General features: G+C 35.6%; 1 protein-coding gene across 4 annotated transcripts in view; it reads right to left on the reverse strand.

Annotated features, from left to right (window-relative positions):
- Positions 1-20,563, reverse strand: part of LOC123310129 (inositol-trisphosphate 3-kinase B) — a 219,010-nt gene that overhangs the window by 40,454 nt on the left and 157,993 nt on the right. For 3 of the 4 annotated variants that reach the window (XM_044893524.1, XM_044893522.1, XM_044893525.1), the window contains exon 5: positions 8,339-8,608. The exons of the other annotated variant lie outside the window; for it this stretch is intronic. In XM_044893524.1, the coding sequence (XP_044749459.1) occupies positions 8,339-8,608 (270 nt within the window). The remainder of the gene's footprint in view (positions 1-8,338; positions 8,609-20,563) is intronic. 4 annotated transcript variants of the gene reach the window in all.

Here is a 20,563-nt window from a genome sequence, read left to right on the forward strand (position 1 = left end):
TTCCAATTTTTCAACTGCTTCATCTAATTCATCCTGGGTGTTTATTTGGGGAATTTCCCTGATTTTCTCCTGAAGTAAATTCTTATATTTCTCCCAGTCTGTGCGTTCCTTGGTTTGTGTCTCTTCTTCGTTTCTTGGGCCATGTCCCACTATGAATTCTATGGGATTGTGGTCTGAAGTTCCGTCTTCTATTGTATCAATGCTGATTTCTTCAGTGATGTCTTTCATTACGACAATGTCCAGTACATCGGGTAGTCCATTTACTCTTGGTATGTAGGTCGGTATATCAGGTCCTATCACAACTGCATTAAGTTTTTCAGCATAAATCTTCAGTCTTCTCCCGTTTGTATTTTCCACCCTACTGTTCCATTCCTGCGATTTGCAGTTAAGATCACCAATTATGATTTTCGGGTGTCTTCCTTCTAGTAGCATTTTTAGATCCTCTTCCAGCATGTCCTTATCCGGTGATTTATAAGTTGAAATAATCTTCACTTGCCCTCGATTAGTATTCACAATAATCGATATTGCTTCTACTTCTTTTCCATTGAATATTTGGTCGAAATGGTGATCCATATTCCTTCTAGCCAGTATAGCAACGCCACCTGTGCTGTTAGGTCTATCATTTCTGTAAATATCGTAATTGGGAAATGCTATCCGAACGTTGGGGTTAAGTCTCGTTTCTTGAAGAGCTATGACATCCGGTCTCTTCTCTTCAATCAGTTCTTCGAATTCTGATCTGCGGGCTCTCAATCCTTCGACGTTCCAAGAGACGATTATGAGATTGTTCTTTATCGTCGTGTCAGCCATTAAATATTCTTAATAATTTGCTGCATCTTCTTCTCAATCTCTTTCTCCAGATTCTGCATCATCGTGCTGAGGAGGTTTTTCGTGAACTTATCCAGTTCCTCAGTGATTCCAGAAATTCCTTTTCTGGTTTCGGCTTTTTTGACGGTTTTTGCCTTTTCCGTCTTTTTCTCTGGTTTCTTCGTCTCTTTGACTGCTTCGGTTGCAGTTTCCTGGGGTTTCTTCACTTCCGAAGAGTTTGGGGATGGCCTCGGTGTATTTTGTGTTGGCCTCGAGCTGGTCTGGTTCGATCTTGGCGATCTCTTGGTCTTTTTAGTGACCAATTTCCATTCGCTACATCCCTTGTAGCTGGCTGGATGTCCTTGCTCTCCACAGAGAACACAAGAGGCATTTCGCTCCTCGTTCTCCCTGGTGAGCGTACACTCCTTGGAGCTGTGATTACCGGAGCATTTCACGCACCTCCATGGAAAAGTGCACTTACTTTGGGCATGTCCATATCGCTGACAGCGGTAACATTGTCCAGGCCCGGTCGTCCTTCTCTTAGGTTCAACAACACAGTTCATGTTGTAGAGCCTTCTCACCTCGAAGATACCCTTATTCTGGGTTTTAACCAGCAATAAGGGCATCGGCCTCTTAGTTATATTTGAGGTCATTCTTATGACCTCAGCATCGACGATCCCTTGATCCTTGAGGTCGTCAAGGATCGTCGGGATATCTGCATCCAGCGGTAGATATCTCACTACCGCATAGATTTTCTTTTCTTCCTCCCGTTGAAGAGTGTAAAACTCCCTATTTATTTTATGAAGGAAGTCCGTCATTCTTCTGTGGTCTTCCGCGGTTTGTGGAACGACCCTAATTCCGTCCTTCACAGTAGTCGCTCTGCTGTAATTTATTCCGTTTCGCATTAACGCGTTGGAAATTGACGTCCATTCGGACGTACCCCTCAGGGTAACTGGGGGGATTTTTTCTTTTCTCTGCACCGGAGTGGTTTTCTCTTGGGCTGGGGTTTCCAAGACTCTTTTCTTGTTTGCCTCTTCATTTGACGAGGAGCTATCCTTTCTCACTCTTTTGGCGGGTGGGGAAATTTTGGTTTGAGGGGTTTTGACCACCTCCATCTTCTGTTTTTGAACCGGTAAGTTCACTTCTTGGACATTTTTCAAAATAATGTTCTTCTTGAGTGCTTTGGAGTAAGGACTTTCCTTATTTCCCTCCTGCAACTCGAGCCTCTCCCTGAGATTCTTAATCTCAGCAACTAAGCTAGATACGCATCTATCTAACTCATTCACCCTCGCTTTCAAACTTGCGTTCTCCTCTCTCAAAATATCGTGTTCGGACACGACATTAGCGATTTCTGGCGCGTCTTCTTCCATTACGGACTCGCAGTCCGAATGGTCAGACATTTTAGAATCTAATTAATAATTACTTCGCTACTCGAAGAAATTGGAAATAAAATTTTTCAAGACAAAAGAAAAATGTATCTCATGCATAAAAACAAAACGGCTCATCAAAAATTCTCTACGCTATGAGAAAAATCAGAAAGAAAGATACGAAAAATAAGCTCACCTGATGTTTTCTGCAGTACCAACGAGAAAATTCTCTGGACACTTAGGATGAACACCAACTTTGAAAATTTTAACGAATTAAAATTCCGATAACAAATATAGAACCTACACAACTTCACAGACGGAATCAAATATTCCGTAGCTTGGTTAGTGGGCACTTTCACCTCCGCTTTCACTTTTACGGCACTGTGACTTTCTCGTCCGCTTTCTCTTTTATAGCACTAGGAGCACTGTAGCACGTCTTCTCCTGTCAAGCGATTGACTCGGAATGTTATTCAACACTTTGACCGCCAGCACTAATATTGTCGACTAATAAACCAATCGCATTTGACATATTTATTGTTGTCGAGAATTCTGAATGAGTAAGGGATTTGGTTTTGCTCTACTTTGGCGAATTTATCATTTATCTCAACAATTTTAACCAGGTACCAATGAGAAGAATGCAGCATAGTAGGAAAAGGGTAAGTATTGAAACTATTTGGAAAGGAAAAATCCTCAAAACTCAGGAGGATTGAATAAATCTCCTCATTTGTGTGTAATTCATTCTAAAATGAAACATAATTCAACAATCAGAATATTTATAGAGAAAATGATTCATCCAGCACCTTCGGAATGGGGACATGAACGATTCTCCCTTTAATTGTATTGAAATCACGTCCATTGTATGGCTGATGAGTCAGTATCTGTGATCCAGATAGTAATTTTATGAAAAATAGAATGATGAATACTTGATAATATACTGGATTCCGGAATTAGTGACATCAAAGCATGTCATGAAAGTCTAGACTCGGGTGCTGATGGTTACAAATTTTAATTGATGATTTCTGTAATTTTAATCGAAGAAATAAAATTGGTTTATAACTAGGTAAAACTTAGTCATTTGTTTGAAGAAATACTCCGACGCAGATCTAATATATAAGCCTTCAAAATTGATATTATTAATTTTTTAATTCATTCGATCAAACGAAGAAAATAAACAAACAGAACAAAATTTAAAACGTCATTTTATGTGTATCATACGTCTTTCTATAGTATAGGTTAGTATTATTCCTTATACCCGGGTGAATTCCGCAACCCAAAATCTTACCGGATGGACTACTACAAATATAATTTCGATATTGCACAGCCACCTGGATATGCAAATAATTCTTGAAGCGAGTATACATCGTAAAGTGAATAACGTCATTTCGGTGACTGTTTCGAAACACAAACAGAAATGTGCGAATTAGTTTTCTCATGAATACACGGAAAGTATTCATTGGTGATTTTTCGTTGCGGAATGGAAGATTACGAGTGTAAATATCCCCAAATATTGTTCTCAATTTCAGTGGGAGTAGATAAACTTGATATATTCCATATTTGCGGAATTGAGAAATCGCACGAATAGAGAAACTAACAGAATCATGTTCTTCCAATCTATATATTTCCCATGTGAATAAAGTATATGTATATGTATATAGAGGCGGATCAGGAATAGATACTTTAATTTTGTTTCCTTCCGTGTGAATTCGTATCAATATAAATTTCAGAAAGAAGAGGAATTGGTCCGAGTACGAAACTTGTTTTGCTTGAAGAAATCATCTAAATTTTTCCATTTATGTATTTAATCAGTAATTTTGCAAAAATTGCAATATCGAAAAAATGCTCAAAAAATTACACAAAAAGTTACATGCCACTGCTTGTAACTCGAAAACGTAGCTATAGATAGCCGAAGACTTTAGTGCAATAAACAAGGTGGGACCCTTAATGAATACTTTTAGTATTTAAGTCGGAACACAAATAATTCAAACATGCTAAACTACTCCATCGTTCCTTCATCTTGAAAAAAAAAGCATGTAACATTGAAGTCAAGGAGACAATTTATAAAGATAATTAATGTACAAAGGTTTACTTATATTTTATATTATTATTTACAGTTTTATTTACAACCTTTTTCTAGCCTTATTTTATTATTTTCAATTCGCTGGAGGAAGTTTCATCAACTTCTGCAGAGATTGTAGGAATTGACGGAATTGTTTATAACTGTTATATTGCTAATAGGTACATCTGTTAGATCGCATTTCAGCATTCGTATTTCTTTTGGAGGGTTGACAAAAAAACAATCAAATCGATACATTTATAACGTTTCGGGCAGTGTCCTTTTTCAAATTTGTAAAAAATTACATTGCAATGAGTTGGCAAAAGAAAAACAAACAGTAAAATTATGATTCATTGGAACAAAGTAGATGGGGTTAGGTTCCTATCTTTTGATCTTCTTTACTTATGTTGAACTCAAAGTTCTTTATTCTTCTTTTTGGTGTTATCAATGATCGTCGAGTATATGCAACTCAGGTCCCTTATGTGCGTTCTGTCATTGATGGAACTGTCATTTCGTTTGATATGAATCATTTCGAAGAATTCCCTTGGTTTTTGATTTTTTTCTTCGTCTAATATTTTTGGTCACTTGTCAACAGAATGCCGGCTTTCGATGGTGTGTTTGTATAAAGGGCTGTCGGCGCCTTGGAGTACTTATGTCCTTTCAGCCAATCCTAATTTCTGCTGTGTTTGTTCTGTATAAACGCCTGCACAGTTATTACATGGTATAGTATATACAACGTGTGAACTTTCTTCCTTGTATAAAGAATACCATCTAATTATATAGGACAAACACAGCAGAAATTAAAGGACAGACATGAGGGACATAAGTACTCGAAGGCGCCAACAGCCCTATACAAACACACCATCGAACACCAAAATTCTTTTGACTTCGGGAAAACAGAAATATTAGACAAAGAAAAAATCAAAAACCAAAGGAATTCCTCGAAATGATTCATATCAAACAAGATGTGAGTTCCATCAGTGACAGAACGGACATAAGGAACCTGAGTTGCATATATTTGACAATCATTGATAACACCAAAAAGAACAAAAGAACTTTGAGTCCAATGTTAGTAAAGAAATACAAAAGATAGGAACATAACCTTCTCTACTTTGTTCCAATGAATCATAATTTTACTGTTTGTTTTTGTTTTGTCAACTCATTGAAATGTAATTTTTTACAAATTTGAAAAAGAGTACAGCCCGAAACTTTATATATGTATCGATTTGATAGTTTTTTGTTAACCCTTCAAAATCAAATAAATATATACAAAGTAAACAAGATGAAAATTGAATATACATATATGGATATCGGAAGAAGGTAGACTACTGTAGACCGTGCACATACGCTGCGGCATAATATACAAATTATTTTTACAAATAACAAAATTGGAGTTGTTATTCAAGCCACTCAGTTCTACGAAAGGCAAAAAAGTACCTGTTATGATGTACAGGAAAAAAGAAATGAGGTAGCAGTACTGAAGCGTAGATAAATTCATGTAATTTTTAACGATTTCATGTAATGATACTCGAATGAAATAATCAATTAAATGCATACCATACCCATTATTTTTTCTTCATATAATGGTTAACACAAGCAAAATTCAAATATTATGTAATACATGAAATTTTTTCATCTAGTTCGAATAATATGGTAGGCCTGTTAGCGCTTGGGGGCCCCTAAGGTCGGAAGCACCAGTACTCTTGCACCTGTGTAGCTACACCGATGGTAACGAGCATTTTTATGAATGAATATAAAAATAATTTTTTCTACAAGCGTGCGTGTTCAACCTTTTTCCCGCACGCATTCCAAGTTGCAAAGAGTCACTTTCCCAAAGGGTGCGGGAAAAACGCCTGCTATTTCTTTCCCGCATGCATTTGCGTGCGGGAATGGATTAGCAGGGGTTTTTCCCGCACGCAAATATTATAGAGTAAATTAAATTCTATCATGTTTCCATGCACAAAACGTCAACAATGAGAAACCCATAGTAACGACATGCAGAATTACGTCTGTCATTATATATGAATCAATCAAATGAGATATGATATGTTTCGTGAAATGGAAACATTTATATATTTCAAGCGCTTGTAGAAAAAATATTGTTCCTAACTCTTGCGGAAAGTGTCTTGCCCGCACTCAACTGCTTACCCGAACTCTGCTTCGCATCGTTCGGGCAACGGCAGTTTCGTGCGGGCAAGTATCACTTTCCGCACTTGATAGGAAAATAACTATTTTCTACAAGCGTGCGCGTTCAATCTTTTTCCCGCACGCATTTCAAGTTGCAAAGAGTCACTTTTCCAAAACGTGCGGGAAAAACGCCTGCTATTTCTTTCCCGCACGCATTTGCGTGCGGGAATGGATTAGCAGGGGTTTTTCCCGCACGCAAATATTATAGAGTAAATTAAATTCTATCATGTCTCTATGCACCGAACGTCAACGATGAGTAACCCATGGTAACGACATGCAGAATTACGTCTGTCATTTTATATGAATTAATCAAATGAGATATGATCTGTATCGTGCAATTGATATATTTATATATTTCAAGCGCTTGTAGAAAAAATATTGTTCCTAACTCTTGCGGAAAGTGTCTTGCCCGCACGAAACTGCCGTTGCCCGAACGATGCGAAGCAGAGTTCGGGTAAGCAGTTGAGTATCAGTTTCCGCACTTGATAGGAAAATAACTATTTTCTACAAGTGTGCGCGTTCAACCTTTTTCCCGCACGCATTCCAAGTTGCAAAGAGTGCGGGAAAAACACCTGCTAATCCATTACCGCACGCAAATGCTATCATCTTTCTATGGACAGAACGTCAACGATGAGAAACCCTTAGTAACGACATGCAGAATAACGTCTGTCATTATATATGAATTAATCAAATGAGATATGATCTGTTTCGTAAAATGGATACATTTATATATTTCAAGCGCTTGTAGAAAAAATATTGTTCCTAACTCTTGCGGAAAGTGTCTTGCCCAAGTATCACTTTCCGCACTTGATAGGAAAATAACTATTTTCGTTAACCACAACAGAAAAATGACAATTTACGTAATAATTCCCGAACGAGAAGTTGACTACGTTTGGAGGCAAGCATTTTTCGTCCTTATCAAACACTTTTCGTCCGTAAACTCTTTCAACCTCTCTTTTCAGACTCTTTTTTGATACAAATAGCAGAGCAGCGTCTGAATCCATTTCGTGAATTCAGGATTTGTTAAAATCGAAACTGCCAGTAACAATAATTGTCATTTGCTATTATCAAATTAATTCTTTACGAAATCTATTTGATTATAAGAGTGAATTAAGAACGTGATTGAATATTATTGTTCATAATAATTAACATTGATAGATAGCGATATTTATCAGTCAGACATCAGTAATATGCACATCGGGAAAACACTGTCTATCGTCTCACCTGATTGCTAGCTTCGGCTGCGCCTCGGCTATCAATTTGCAGCCTTGACTATAATGGACAGTTTTTCGTCATTGTTACATAAATACCTAATGTATTTCATGAATATTGCAAGCTCTTTATGGTAGAATGTAGATATGATTACTGAGACTAATTTTTCTGTGATATTTTCTTTATTTGGAACATTTGGCTAATCACATACATAGGTACAGACGGTAGAGTTTATGAATATGAATTCAATGGGCGATTTGTATTGCTATTAGGGCAAGGTACTTGTAAGCGGAGAACAATTTTACCAAGTGAAAATGCATTCAAGTCTGTGAATCAAAAGCGGTCTTTTTTTATGCATTGATAATATTTTCCTAATATTATTTTTCAGACCGGCATGTATTGCTCGATTTATGAATTCTATGATTTTTGTTCAGCCGAAAAAAGTTCGGGTACATTTCAAGATAATAATACAACTCTTTTCTGCTGTTGAGACGCAGAATAAAGCAAGTAAAGGAGGCGAGGAGACGACTGAAACGAAGCACACTTGTTAACTTCAAATAAATTCTTCGATAGGGAATATAATACGTATGTAATAGAATTGTGGGGGAAATTGAAAACAGATATTCTTCAGGAAAGCCCCTATTGCTTTTCCTGACAATGTTTGCAATAAAAATGTATCATTATCGGGAATATTCCATTCCTGAATTATTCTAACCTTGGTAAACTCAGGAACATCCGAATCCCACTCGGAGCTCAAGTCGTCGCTTGAAGTATCCCCATAGTCCAAAACAATTGGCACCTCAAGCAAGCTGCGCTGATACTGTTCATATCCTGAGCAGGCTGAACCCCTTCTGGATACAGGACTACCGCTACGTCGTGAGTTGGGTGACCAGCTCTGAGGCCCAGATGGACTCGGTGACAAGGGGCTCGGAGATCTTGAGGTGTTACGATCAGGTCTGAGCCAATTTTCTGGAAAGATAGGTTCCTGACTTCACCGTAAATATTTGCTCCTGTAGAACTAGTCAATCGGAGTTGGAAAGCTAGGGAAGTGTCGCAAGTAGATTGTGATATGTGATTTATTTCTGAAGGTTGGGAATTTTTTCCCATAATCGTATAATAGACTGTGATCTATCAAAACTTCTCGGTTTTAGACTTTGAGAGATCAATCGAAAAAATTCAATACAATGATCGAGTGCCATACGACCGTTCAGCATACTCAGACAAACATTTCAACTGACTGCTCATATTAGTTGGGGAGCCCAAGAGGAAAATTTTGGATTTACTCGAGCGTGTTACCTTGGATCATGTGGAATACCTACACAAAAAACTGCCTTGTATGTGAGAGATCTGCGCAAGGTATAAGACTGAGCATCAAAACTGTAAAAATGAAAAATATCATCAGACACAATAATATACTCCATTCCCTTTAATAGAAGCAGTTGGTTGCCCATAAAAAAAATTTCTTAAATTATACTTATAACTTCGGTATGGTTCATTCAATTCCGATGAAATTTTCAGTGTAGTACATACAACATAAATGAGTTGCTACATTCAATAATTTCGACACATTCAACAAGTTATTTTGAAAAACGTGCTGATATTATTGAATGTACTCATTCATATTTTAAGTAGGTACTACACAGAAAATTTCATCAAAATTGAATGAGCCATACCGAAGTTACCGATTGATTAAAGTGAAATTGGTCGAATTAGGTATAGTCTCGATAGGAGACCCCAGCCATAAACCAATTTTTCTTGACTATTGTAAACTTCTCCTGAAATCTGACGGCCTCCTCTGGAATCACTCTGTATATGCCGAAGCGAAAGCACAATTGTGAATCTAGTTCTTTAGTACATTCTATGGTTTAGTTTAGTTTGTGGAGTATCTCTTAGAGACATTTTTTGAATTTTTTCAAAATCTGACACGGTGAATTTTTTTGCAAATATCTGATTCCCTATAGACGCTCAGCCCACCTATGTAGGTGGGGATCTACATCCACGATGATCGAGTAAATCCCCATTCAGAATCGTGGGCTCCCCAATTTAAATGGGAAATCGAAGTTAAACATACCTATACACATTTTCTGGAACCATCTACAGAGTGTTTCGGGAGCGGTTTGTCATATCCAAGTTGTGGCTGCAGGTCACCTAGGCCTTTATATAAGTTACTTCTTTTGTATCCTAAGGCCATTAGTTTCGGAGATATTTTGTTTTTCATGCCTATCCATACCTTGAGAATGAGATCGGATTTTGATCTAATTTCATGGGCTCGTTTACTTCCAATAAATCTTTGGAATGGCACATGCAATTCCAAAATTATACGGACAGTACTCAGAATATTGAGATTAATCTTTCAAATATCAAAATCTATATTTTCTGAATCAGATGAAGAATTTCTGGATCCAGAATTGAAAAAAAAACTAGTTTTTCTTTGATTATATTGAATTTTCACTTCTCATATGCCACACCGATAGCGGAACAAAAGAATAAAAGATTGTAATCATATTTCGTATTCATTTTTGAGAATACGGTCCTGTATTCAATTATTGAATTATAATTTTCAATGCTACCTGCATTTCGGCCTTAATTTTCGATATCCATAATTTGAGAATGAGTGGTTCGATTTTGATAAAATTTTGTGGGCTCGTTTACTTCATAACCACTTTGAGATTGCACATGTAATTCCAAGTTTATCAAGACAGTAGGTATATTGATATTTATCTTTCAAATATTAAAATCTATATTCTCTGAATCAGTTGGAAAGAAAATGTTTTTCATTTATACTCAATTTTAACCCCGCTTTACATTTTCATTCCACAAAGAGAAACAACCGTACGAAATCATATTTCATACGGTCATGTTTTCAATTATACAATGTGCTCCACCGCTCCACGGTACGTCCATGTCTCCAGCCCCCCCAAATTTGAATATTTCATTTTTTTTGACGCTAAAGTTTTGTACTAGTTTTGTACCGAAATGTACCGTTGAAAAAAAGTTTTGTACCCCTAATTAAAATGACGAAAATACGGTTTTCAGTTTGGGGGGGCCGTAGACATGTTCACCCCCCACTTCTGAAATTGCAATTTTTTTGTATTTCAAAGTTTTGTACTAGTTTTGTACCGAAATGTACCGTCAAGAAAAAGTTGTGTACCCCAAGATTAAGGGGTCTTAGGAGGGTTTGAAATTGGGGGGGCTGGAGACATGTTTTCGAAATAATGAGATTTCTGTTTTCGAAACAAGCTAAAACATGAGTACTAGTTTTGTACCGTTGAGAAAAAGTTTTGTACCCTAATTAAAATGAAAAAAATACGGTTTTCAGTTTGGGGGGGCCGTAGTCATGCTCACCCCCCACTTTTGAAATAGCAATTTTTTGTAGTTCAAAGTTTTGTACTAGTTTTGTACCGAAATGTACCGTCAAGAAAAAGTTTTGTACCCCAAGATTAAGTGGTCTTAGGAGGGTTCGAAATTGGGTGGGCTGGAGACATGTTTTCGAAATAATGGGATTTCTGTTTTCGAAACAAGCTAAAACATGAGTACTAGTTTTGTACCGAAATGTACCGTTGAGAAAAAGTTTTGTACCCTAATTTAAATGAAGAAAATACAGTTTTCTGTTTGGGGGTACTGTAGACATGCTCAACCCTCACTTTTGAAAATGCAACTTTTTTTTATTTCAAAGTTTTGTACTAGTTTTGTACCGCAGTGTACCGTCAAGAAAAAGTTTCGTACCCTAAGATTAAGGGGACTTTGAAGGGTTTGAAATTGGGGGGGCTGGGGACATGTTTTCGTAATAATGAGATTTCAGTTTTCGAAACAAACTAAAACATGTGTACTAGTTTCGAACCGAAATGTACCGTCACAAAAACGTCACTTTTCTTGCAATGGTAAATTTCGGTATGAAACTAGTGCACATGTTTCACCTGGTTTCGGAAACCGAAATCTCAATATTTCGAAAACATGTCTTTGGCCCTCCCAATTTCAAACACTCCTAAGAAGACTCCTCAATCTTAGGGTACAAAATTTCGTAGATTTCGGTACAAAACTAGTACAAAACTTTGAAATTAAAAAAAAATTGCATTTTCAAAAGTGAGGGTTGAGCATGTCTACAGTACCCCAAACAGAAAAATGTATTTTCTTTATTTAAATTAGGGTACAAAACTTTTTCTCAACAGTACATTTCGGTACAAAACTAGTACTCATGTTTCACCTTGTTTCGAAAACCGAAATCTCAATATTTCGAAAACATGTCATTGGCCCCCCAATTTCAAACCCTCCTAAGACTCCTCAATCTTAGGGTACAAAACTTTTTCTTGACAGAGTACATTTCGGTACAAAACTAGTACAAAAGTTTGAAATAAATAAAAATTGCATTTTCAAAAGTGAGGGTTGAGCATATCTACAGTACCCTCAAACAGAAAACTGTATTTTCTTCATTTTAATTAGGGTACAAAACTTTTTCTCAACGGTACATTTCGGTACAAAACTAGTACTCATGTTTTAGCTTGTTTCGAAAACAGAAATCTCATTATTTCGAAAACATGTCTCCAGCCCCCCCAATTTCAAACCCTCCTAAGACCCCTTAATCTTGGGGTACAAAACTTTTTCTTGACGGTACATTTCGGTACAAAACTAGTACAAAACTTTGAAATACAAAAAAATTGCTATTTCAAAAGTGGGGGGTGAGCATGTCTACGGCCCCCCAAACTGAAAACCGTATTTTCGTCACTTTAATTAGGGGTACAAAACTTTTTTTCAACGGTACATTTCGGTACAAAACTAGTACAAAACTTTAGCGTCAAAAAAAGTGAAATATTCAAATTTGGGGGGGCTGGAGACATAGACCTCTCCACGGTGTGTGGCCTATTAGACGTTTACGGACAACGGATAATAATAGGATTGTTCTAAAAATGTGTGTACTAAGGTTTACGATTTTGGTGTATCTGACTAAAATATTTTCAATGTGGCGAGGTTGCCGCTTCTACAAAAAATACTACAAACTTTGTTATTTCAAATGGGACACCCTATTTATTAGGAGTATTTTTGCTTCACTATCACCATATGAGTATTTTTATTTATCTAGTACTTCCCTGTCTCTATTCGAGCAGAACAAACAATAATTCTTCGTCCTGTCACTCTCTACAGAAACGACAAAACTTGATATTTTAAAATGGCATACCCCACTTCTTATAATTTAAAACTGGACTGAAGTTTGTCTCATTCATACAAGGAAATCATTCTTAAAACCCTTTCTTTCATAGGAATTCGACTTTATTCTTGAAACCATGTGGTTTTCGTATGAGAACATGATCAACAGTAGATGCGTACTTTGATTTTCTTAAAAAGTATCAGATGAAAAATATTCCATTTGAAAAAATCAAGTTTTTGCCGCTTTTGAAACAAATGAAAAGACGAAATTTTTTGGAACACCATATACATCACCATCAAGTTTATTCTTCACGACACTGATCCTCAGGATCTGAGTTACCTATTTTCAAAATTGTTATGCCTATTTCATTGTATTAATGTTTTTGGAAATTTTTACTGGAACTGGAAAACCGTCAATTTCTCCGAAAGTGTCAGGAATAGGGATAAGGAAGTACCAGGGAAAAATACTTAGGTGGCGATAGAGAAACGTATCCAAATTAAAATCACAAAATGAGTATTCAACGTGTGAAAAACGATATTTTCTGAGCAGTACCAACTTTTTCATGTTGAAAAAGAAACATGACATTCTGCTAAGATTTGATAATTTGAAAGATTCACAGTATAAATATATCTTTGGTCACCGTGATGAACTCTTGGTGTCTGTAGATGATTCAGAATGAAAAATAATTGAAAAGAGAGCTTTTGATATCCAAAACCCCACCACGTAGCATTGAGAATTATAACTTATATATAATTGAAAAATAGAATGTATGAAATATGACTTCGTTCGTTCGTTTCTTTTTCGGAACAAAATGCCATGCGAAGTGAAAATTGAGTTTAATCGAAAAACTTTTTTTTGAATTTTGACATATAAAGTGACATTTCTTGAAACTCATTGATGTTTTGAAACGTTTTACTTTGCGTAACCAGTGATGAAAATCAAAATATTTCGCAACTAATGATAAAAAGATACTTGCTTCCATAGTATCGGAGTGAAAAATTTAATATTTCTGTCCCTAGACGATTTAAAAGAAATCTACTAGGGAAGCTTGTATAAAATTTTTGGTACTTTTAATGAATTCATAACCACATCCTGTTCAAAATCAGAAAAAATATTGTGTGAAACACGTCGGGAAACACTATTTTTCGTATTTCACGTTCTTTTGCGCAACGAGCGAAGCGAAAAATACTGCGTTTTCAACTGATGCAGAGAATATAAATTTGGATATTTGAAAGATAAATCTCAATACACTGTCTTGATAATCTGGAAGGGTTAAGAAGCCCACAAAATTTCATCAAAATTGGAACACCCATTCCAAGTTGGATATCGAAAACTAAAGTCGAATTTCGAAATACATTTACACCCTGTATCTCCCAAACTAGAGGCCTTTAGATACAAAAGAATAAACTTTTCTAAAAGGCCTAGATGACCTGCGTTCATCGGTTTACCATTAATCCGTGGCCCATCACTCGTGAAACACCCTGTGTAGCTGTGTTATGGATGCATCATAGTCTGAGATAGGATATTAGAAATATACACCCCCATCCGTTATTCAATTTCAATAACGAAAATATGCTATATAATAACGAAGATGACAAATCTTCGGCGCCAGCGAAGAGACCCCCATTAAGCTATCGTTATATTAATAACGAAAATATGCTATATAATAACTACATTGATACATCGCAAATGTTGCCCAGCTAAATAGCGTACCGAAAAAGTTAAATAAAGACATTTCGGATCAAATTTCTTCTATAAACTTCTCTGATATGTTATTTATCAAAATCGATCATTAGCTGACAGAATAAACCTCAAAGAACTGTAAACATAAAGGCTGCCTACTTTTACCTCAGCCCACCACTGGATTTGCCGGCTTTAAACAGGTACAGACGTTGTTAATATACCCTCATCAGTTATATAATCGAATTATATATGAAATAAAAGGTTATTTAATTCTGATTTCAACCGTCTTAGGTTGCCTTGTCGAAAAGTTGGCTAAATCCATGGTTGCCTAAATTTAAGATGTCAAATTTTCGGCGCCAGCGAAGAGACCCTCATTAAGCTATCAGAACCACTTTCAAATTTTGGATTTTTTTTGCGGCCATAATTTTAGGCTAATTTATTACGCCAATTAAAAATTTTTTGCTCCCCAATTTTTGGAGAAATTTGGGGTTCTGCTAGCTTAACGTTAAGCTAGCAGAATGTTGAATACTGATTTGAATGAAAATGGTGTAATTTCATTGAATGAGGCTAACATTGAAGGATTTCAAAATTTCATGGTAATGGTTCGTAAAATAAAGATGTTATAGCAATTTTCGGGTATCATATATTTTTCATTATTATATCAATTATAAATCTAGAACAAAAAAATATATAAAGTTTTAGGGGACGTCATGTTGGAGGAATTGCAAAGGTAGAACTTTTTGTCAATACTTAAAATTTTTATCTGGTATCGTTTGGCAGATAGTAGTGGTGGGCATCGAATTTGTCACCACCCTGTATATACATATGTATATATTTTTTTCTCAAAATCTACAGTCGATTTTTCCGATCGTGAATTGAATACTGGCAAAAGGAAAATGAAATATAGCTTAATTGACAACGAGAATTTTTATTTTTACATAAATCGATAAATTGCGAAAAATCTTATAGGAGAATTTTAAATCAAAAAACTTATTTTGTCACACCGTTATGTAATTCCCTGCGCTCGCAAAAAACGTTTCAGTAGGATCTAGGAAACCATTAATTCAACCAAATTTTTTACAAGGTAAACTAATACGGTTGCATTAAGATTTAAATAATATCCTTTCACTTGATATTTAACTATTTAACTCGATTAAATAACTGATGGGAGTATATTAACAACGTTTAGCCCGGCGCTGTTTTGGGCAAAGGTAAAAGTAGGCAATCTTAATATTTTAATTTCTTTGGGATTTATTCTCTCAGCTAATGCTCGATTTTAATAAATAATATATCAGAGAAGTTTATACATAGAAGTAGCTTGACTCAAAATGTTCTTATTTAACATCTTCAGTACGCGATTTAGCCTGGCAACCTATTTGAGATAAATCAATGTAGATATTATCTAGCATATTTTCGTTATTAACATTGAATAACAGATGAGGGCGAGGATGAGGGTATATACTTCGTATACCGGATCTCGTACTATCAATTTTCATTTGATATTTATAGAGTAATAATGCAAATAATATTTTGAGAATAATTTCAAATCGAATTTAGCATCAGAAATTGTTTTAATCTGAAAAGAGTATGTATCATTTAGCATTGTTGTTGAATTTCCTACATTTTGTGCAATGAAACTGACATATACAGTCTCTAATGGTTTTTTTATGTAAAATAAAGGGAAAAACTTAACTATAATTGGCCATAGGTAATCGATTATAGTTCAATATATACTCGCTTCAAGAACTGTTGATATCGAAGCAGGCTTGAATAAGTCCAGCTGATTTCTGGTTACAAGACAGATGATTTCTGTAATTTCAATCATAGAAATATAATTTAAAAAAAATTTATCTGAATGAATAACCAGATCAAGAATTTATCGATAATCTTCCAAAATTGATGTAATCAATTTTCAATTCGTTCGATTCAAGCGAGGAATAAATAAAAATAAACACAACAAAATTCAGAATATATTCGGTTAGTGCATAGACTTGCGTATAATAAGTCTATGCAGTGATGCCAGTTGTCAAAATCAAATTATGGCTCCACGATACCACAATTTTTGAATTTTGGGAAAAATTATGGCGAAAATTGAAGAATGCTTACGCTGGCACAAACGAAACACTAATTCAAATTTCTGTTGTAATGGTGCTTTCGAAATATATAATAGAATCCAGAGACACCGATTCTATCATTATCAAAGTGAAAATCACCGAAAAAACAATGAACAGAATGATTACTGGGGATTCCCCGAAATTTTCGTGATGTCTCACCAATTTTGAATTTAGAAAACCAATATTGCATATTGCCAAGAAAAATCAATGTTTCAGTCATATTGGGATATCAGAAATAACCATATTCGGTAACTAAATTTTGAGCGCAATCTAGTTCTTGAGCAAAATATTGAATCGATCGAAATTATGATACGAAATTATATACGTTCACCGACTGCTGATGATTCGAGGTGAAAATTGGAACTATATACAGAATTTTCCACGTTGGGTGACGTTCGAAATATGTCGGTAATATCCCACAGAGTAAGATTTTGAGTTATGCAGGGTTTCCCACCTTGGATCGCCTATTAGACGAATCATAGGATTGTTCTGAAAATTTGGTTAATATGGTTATGTTGCAACGTTGCGGCTTATGCGGAAAAATACTACAAACTTCGTTATTTCAAATGGGACACCCTATTCATTACAGATATTATTCCATATACTAGAATGAATGACTAGTTGGGAAAAAATTTAAGTGGCGAATCCTTGTCAAAAGAAAGTGAGGGTCTTTCATGAACAATTGTTTTTTTTTATAGCAGCTCCCGCTTGGATGGCACCCGAAAAGCCAAAGCCGATTTTTTTTTCTTAGGAACCAGAAAACTGACAGAAATTAAATTGTGTAGACATTTTATGGGAATGCGAAGGCAAACAAAAAAATTTTGTTGATGTTCCCCTATTATATAGGATATATTATATTCGCCCACTAGGTGAATTCAATTTCTGAGATAATTACAGCCTATGCGCCTAACGGTACCTGATGATAAAAATTCTTTTCTCAAAAACCGTTACTTTTAGCAAGAAATTATAGTAGACCTCATTTGTTCAAAACGAATGAAACTATGAAAATTTAATTTTCAATGGTATAATATGAATAAGGAAAAAAGTTTTCTGCTGGACAAATTTCAAGGGTTGCCTTGAAATTATAGGCGAAGACCACCAATTTAAAATTTCTATTCAGGTGACATGCACTTTAAGGGAGCTGTACCTAAGCAGTGGCTGCTCAAAAAGAAATTATATAAAAGACCCACACTACTTTTGACAAGGAATCAACTCTTGTCGAAATTATTCATTTACACTGCATAATATCGTTTATAAATGTCAATTACAACCCCAGAAAACAAACCTAGCGACGGAATTGGAAGTACTCCACAAAAATAATCAGATGGGGATATGTAAGCAAAAAAAGTTATAATAAATAGGGTCTCCCATTTGATATAATGAAGTTTGCAGTAATTTTTTTTATAAGCGGTAACGTCGCAATATTGAAAATATTTTAGTCATATAGATCAGGACCGTAAACCCTAGTACCCAAATTTTCAGAACAATCTTATGATTCGTTCTCCTTACGTCTAATATGCCACCCACCATGGGAAACCCTGCCTAATATCCTTGAGTATTAATATTAAGTATTGAATACTCAAAGATAATATTATATTATATGATACAATCCCATGATCATGATATGTCTGGCATCACTGGGTCTATGGGTCATTGTTATTGTCAATACCAACCTAAATTCCGAAACTCAAAATATTACCGTGTGGGACATAGTTTCTATTTTTCGTAGGCGCCCGAGATATCACTAATTCCTGAAGCGACTATGGTTACAAATTACAGAATATCGTATAAAGTTCAGAATCCCATGCACAAAACCATAAGAAAAACAAGAATGTCGAACATCGTCTCATCGTCGATTATTCAATTCAGTGCCGACCTAGTATCTCTTGCTCCGGGTCAAGGAAGTCTTTGTTATCTAAACGACTCGCAGACGACAACCTGTCGAGCGACTAGAAAAAAAAGAGATGTTCGATGACCGAGAAAATTTATGGATTGCCATGAAAACTTATATAATTCGCAATTTCACCAACTTTCGCATTGGATAACGTTATAAATACATTAAATAATTATCGATTCGCCGTCATTAGAACCATCGGGCAATTTCCTGAAGTTAAAGACATCTTGCGTTTTTATAGTGGAGAAATTATAACGATCTTGAAGGAATTGCAAATATGGTGTATTATATAAATATATAATAATTCCGATGAACCTTAAATACCACATAGACATGATGTAGGGTACATGATTTTGTCGGGCAGTGTTCAAGTGGACTTTGATATTGATTTTTTTTAAGTTTACATTGAGTTGATTTTACGACTGATAAAAGCAAACGCCACCGCCAAATAGAATTCTTTCGTTTGCAACTACGAGAATGTTTTGATAACAAGATAACATCAATAAGTATTAAGTACTAGCATTTCTAGTGAATTTCCTTCATGAACCGTTATAGTTTCTGCAACAAATTAACGTAAACTTTTATATTCAATTATACAGGATCTCTTTAAATGGTTGTAATAGTAGAAAATGTTTGCATTTTCGATTAAGATTTACTGTTCAATTCAAACCAACTTGATTTGTAAATTTTTTGGTTTTTGAATGTTTTTAACCACACACGCTTCATTAAAATGTTGAATGCTCAACTTTCTAGGATAGAACCTCTTATTTACCTGATTCCCTAACTTCGTCCAGAGGGTCGAAAACGCATGGGGAAGGTGAACACGTTATTTCTGGTCTTCCCTCATCTCGTATCCTTCCTGTTCTTCTGTTATTTACTCCCTTATCACAGACAAAATTGCATTCAGACAGCAAATCAATCACTTCTTCTTCTTGAGAATGACTGTTGAAATTTGACATGACCAATTTGGGGATGACAAAGCGGATCAAATTCTCTAAATCGGTCATAGTTCAATGCGGAGCAAAAATATTCGAAAGACATCGAACAAAACCATAAGGCACCTTTAGGTCTTCAAGGCGTAAACGAGTCATCTGAGAACTTCCCCAGGGTTTCGTCTGAAAGAATCGGAGTTGAGGATTTCTTGACATGCTGCAATTTCCTAGTAGTTGTTTGTGAGTCGAATGCGCAGAAACAGATGATACATTTTCTTGGGAAGAGATGTTAATCCGCGTGTAAAAAAAGTTGATCATGAGATCTTCTAATAATTTTTACCAAATGATTCACAAAGAGAGTAGATAAAAACTTGTTTTCATTTAGGTAAAATGAATTTATATCTCAAATCAGTCCGAAATTAATTTGTTTTCAGAATTTCCAAAAACTAGATGAAAAATCCTCACTTCAATCCCAGATCAAATCCAGACCAAACTTCACTAGTGCACTGAACAATTTATGCAAAAATTGGCTTCAATTCCCAGTGAACATACAGATTGCCTCTCTGACCTGTTGACCCAAACCGAAGAAAATGGGATCACTAGCACATAAATGGAACAGTGAACACACACAATGTTCTGGCAACTCACGAAAACTGTCCAAGTCCAAAATATTGCGGTACTGAAAATTTCGAAATGTTCACGAAGTGTACGAAAAGCTGTCTTCGCCTGTTTATCGCGCACTAAGTTCGAATTTGTGATGTCAGTTTGAAAGGCAACCACGCGTGCGCTACTTACGAAGAATTAATTCTTGAATTCTGAACTGTGAATGGGAGTGGATGTTGCGGTCACTGAGTTTAAGTGTAGACAAATGAGATTTCACTTCCTGGTAATGAGGACGGATATGGGATATGTGAAAAGGACGTGAGGATTTCACCGTGCTCATATTGACTTCTGAAAATTAATAAACTGCTCCACATGAGTTTGGGATATCGACTTAAATTGCAAAAAAATATAATCAAAATAAGATTTTTGTGATGAAAATTCATATTGATATGATTTCAAGTTGCAAATTAATTTAAGACTGTAGGGGTGCAGCTTATACAGGGTGGTTCAAAAAAATCGAGTAAAATAACGAAATTTTATTCCCAGAGAATTCAAGCATTTTAAGACTATC

Source organism: Coccinella septempunctata, chromosome 3 (genome assembly GCF_907165205.1).
Source record: "Coccinella septempunctata chromosome 3, icCocSept1.1, whole genome shotgun sequence".
Classification (NCBI taxonomy): domain Eukaryota; kingdom Metazoa; phylum Arthropoda; class Insecta; order Coleoptera; family Coccinellidae; genus Coccinella; species Coccinella septempunctata.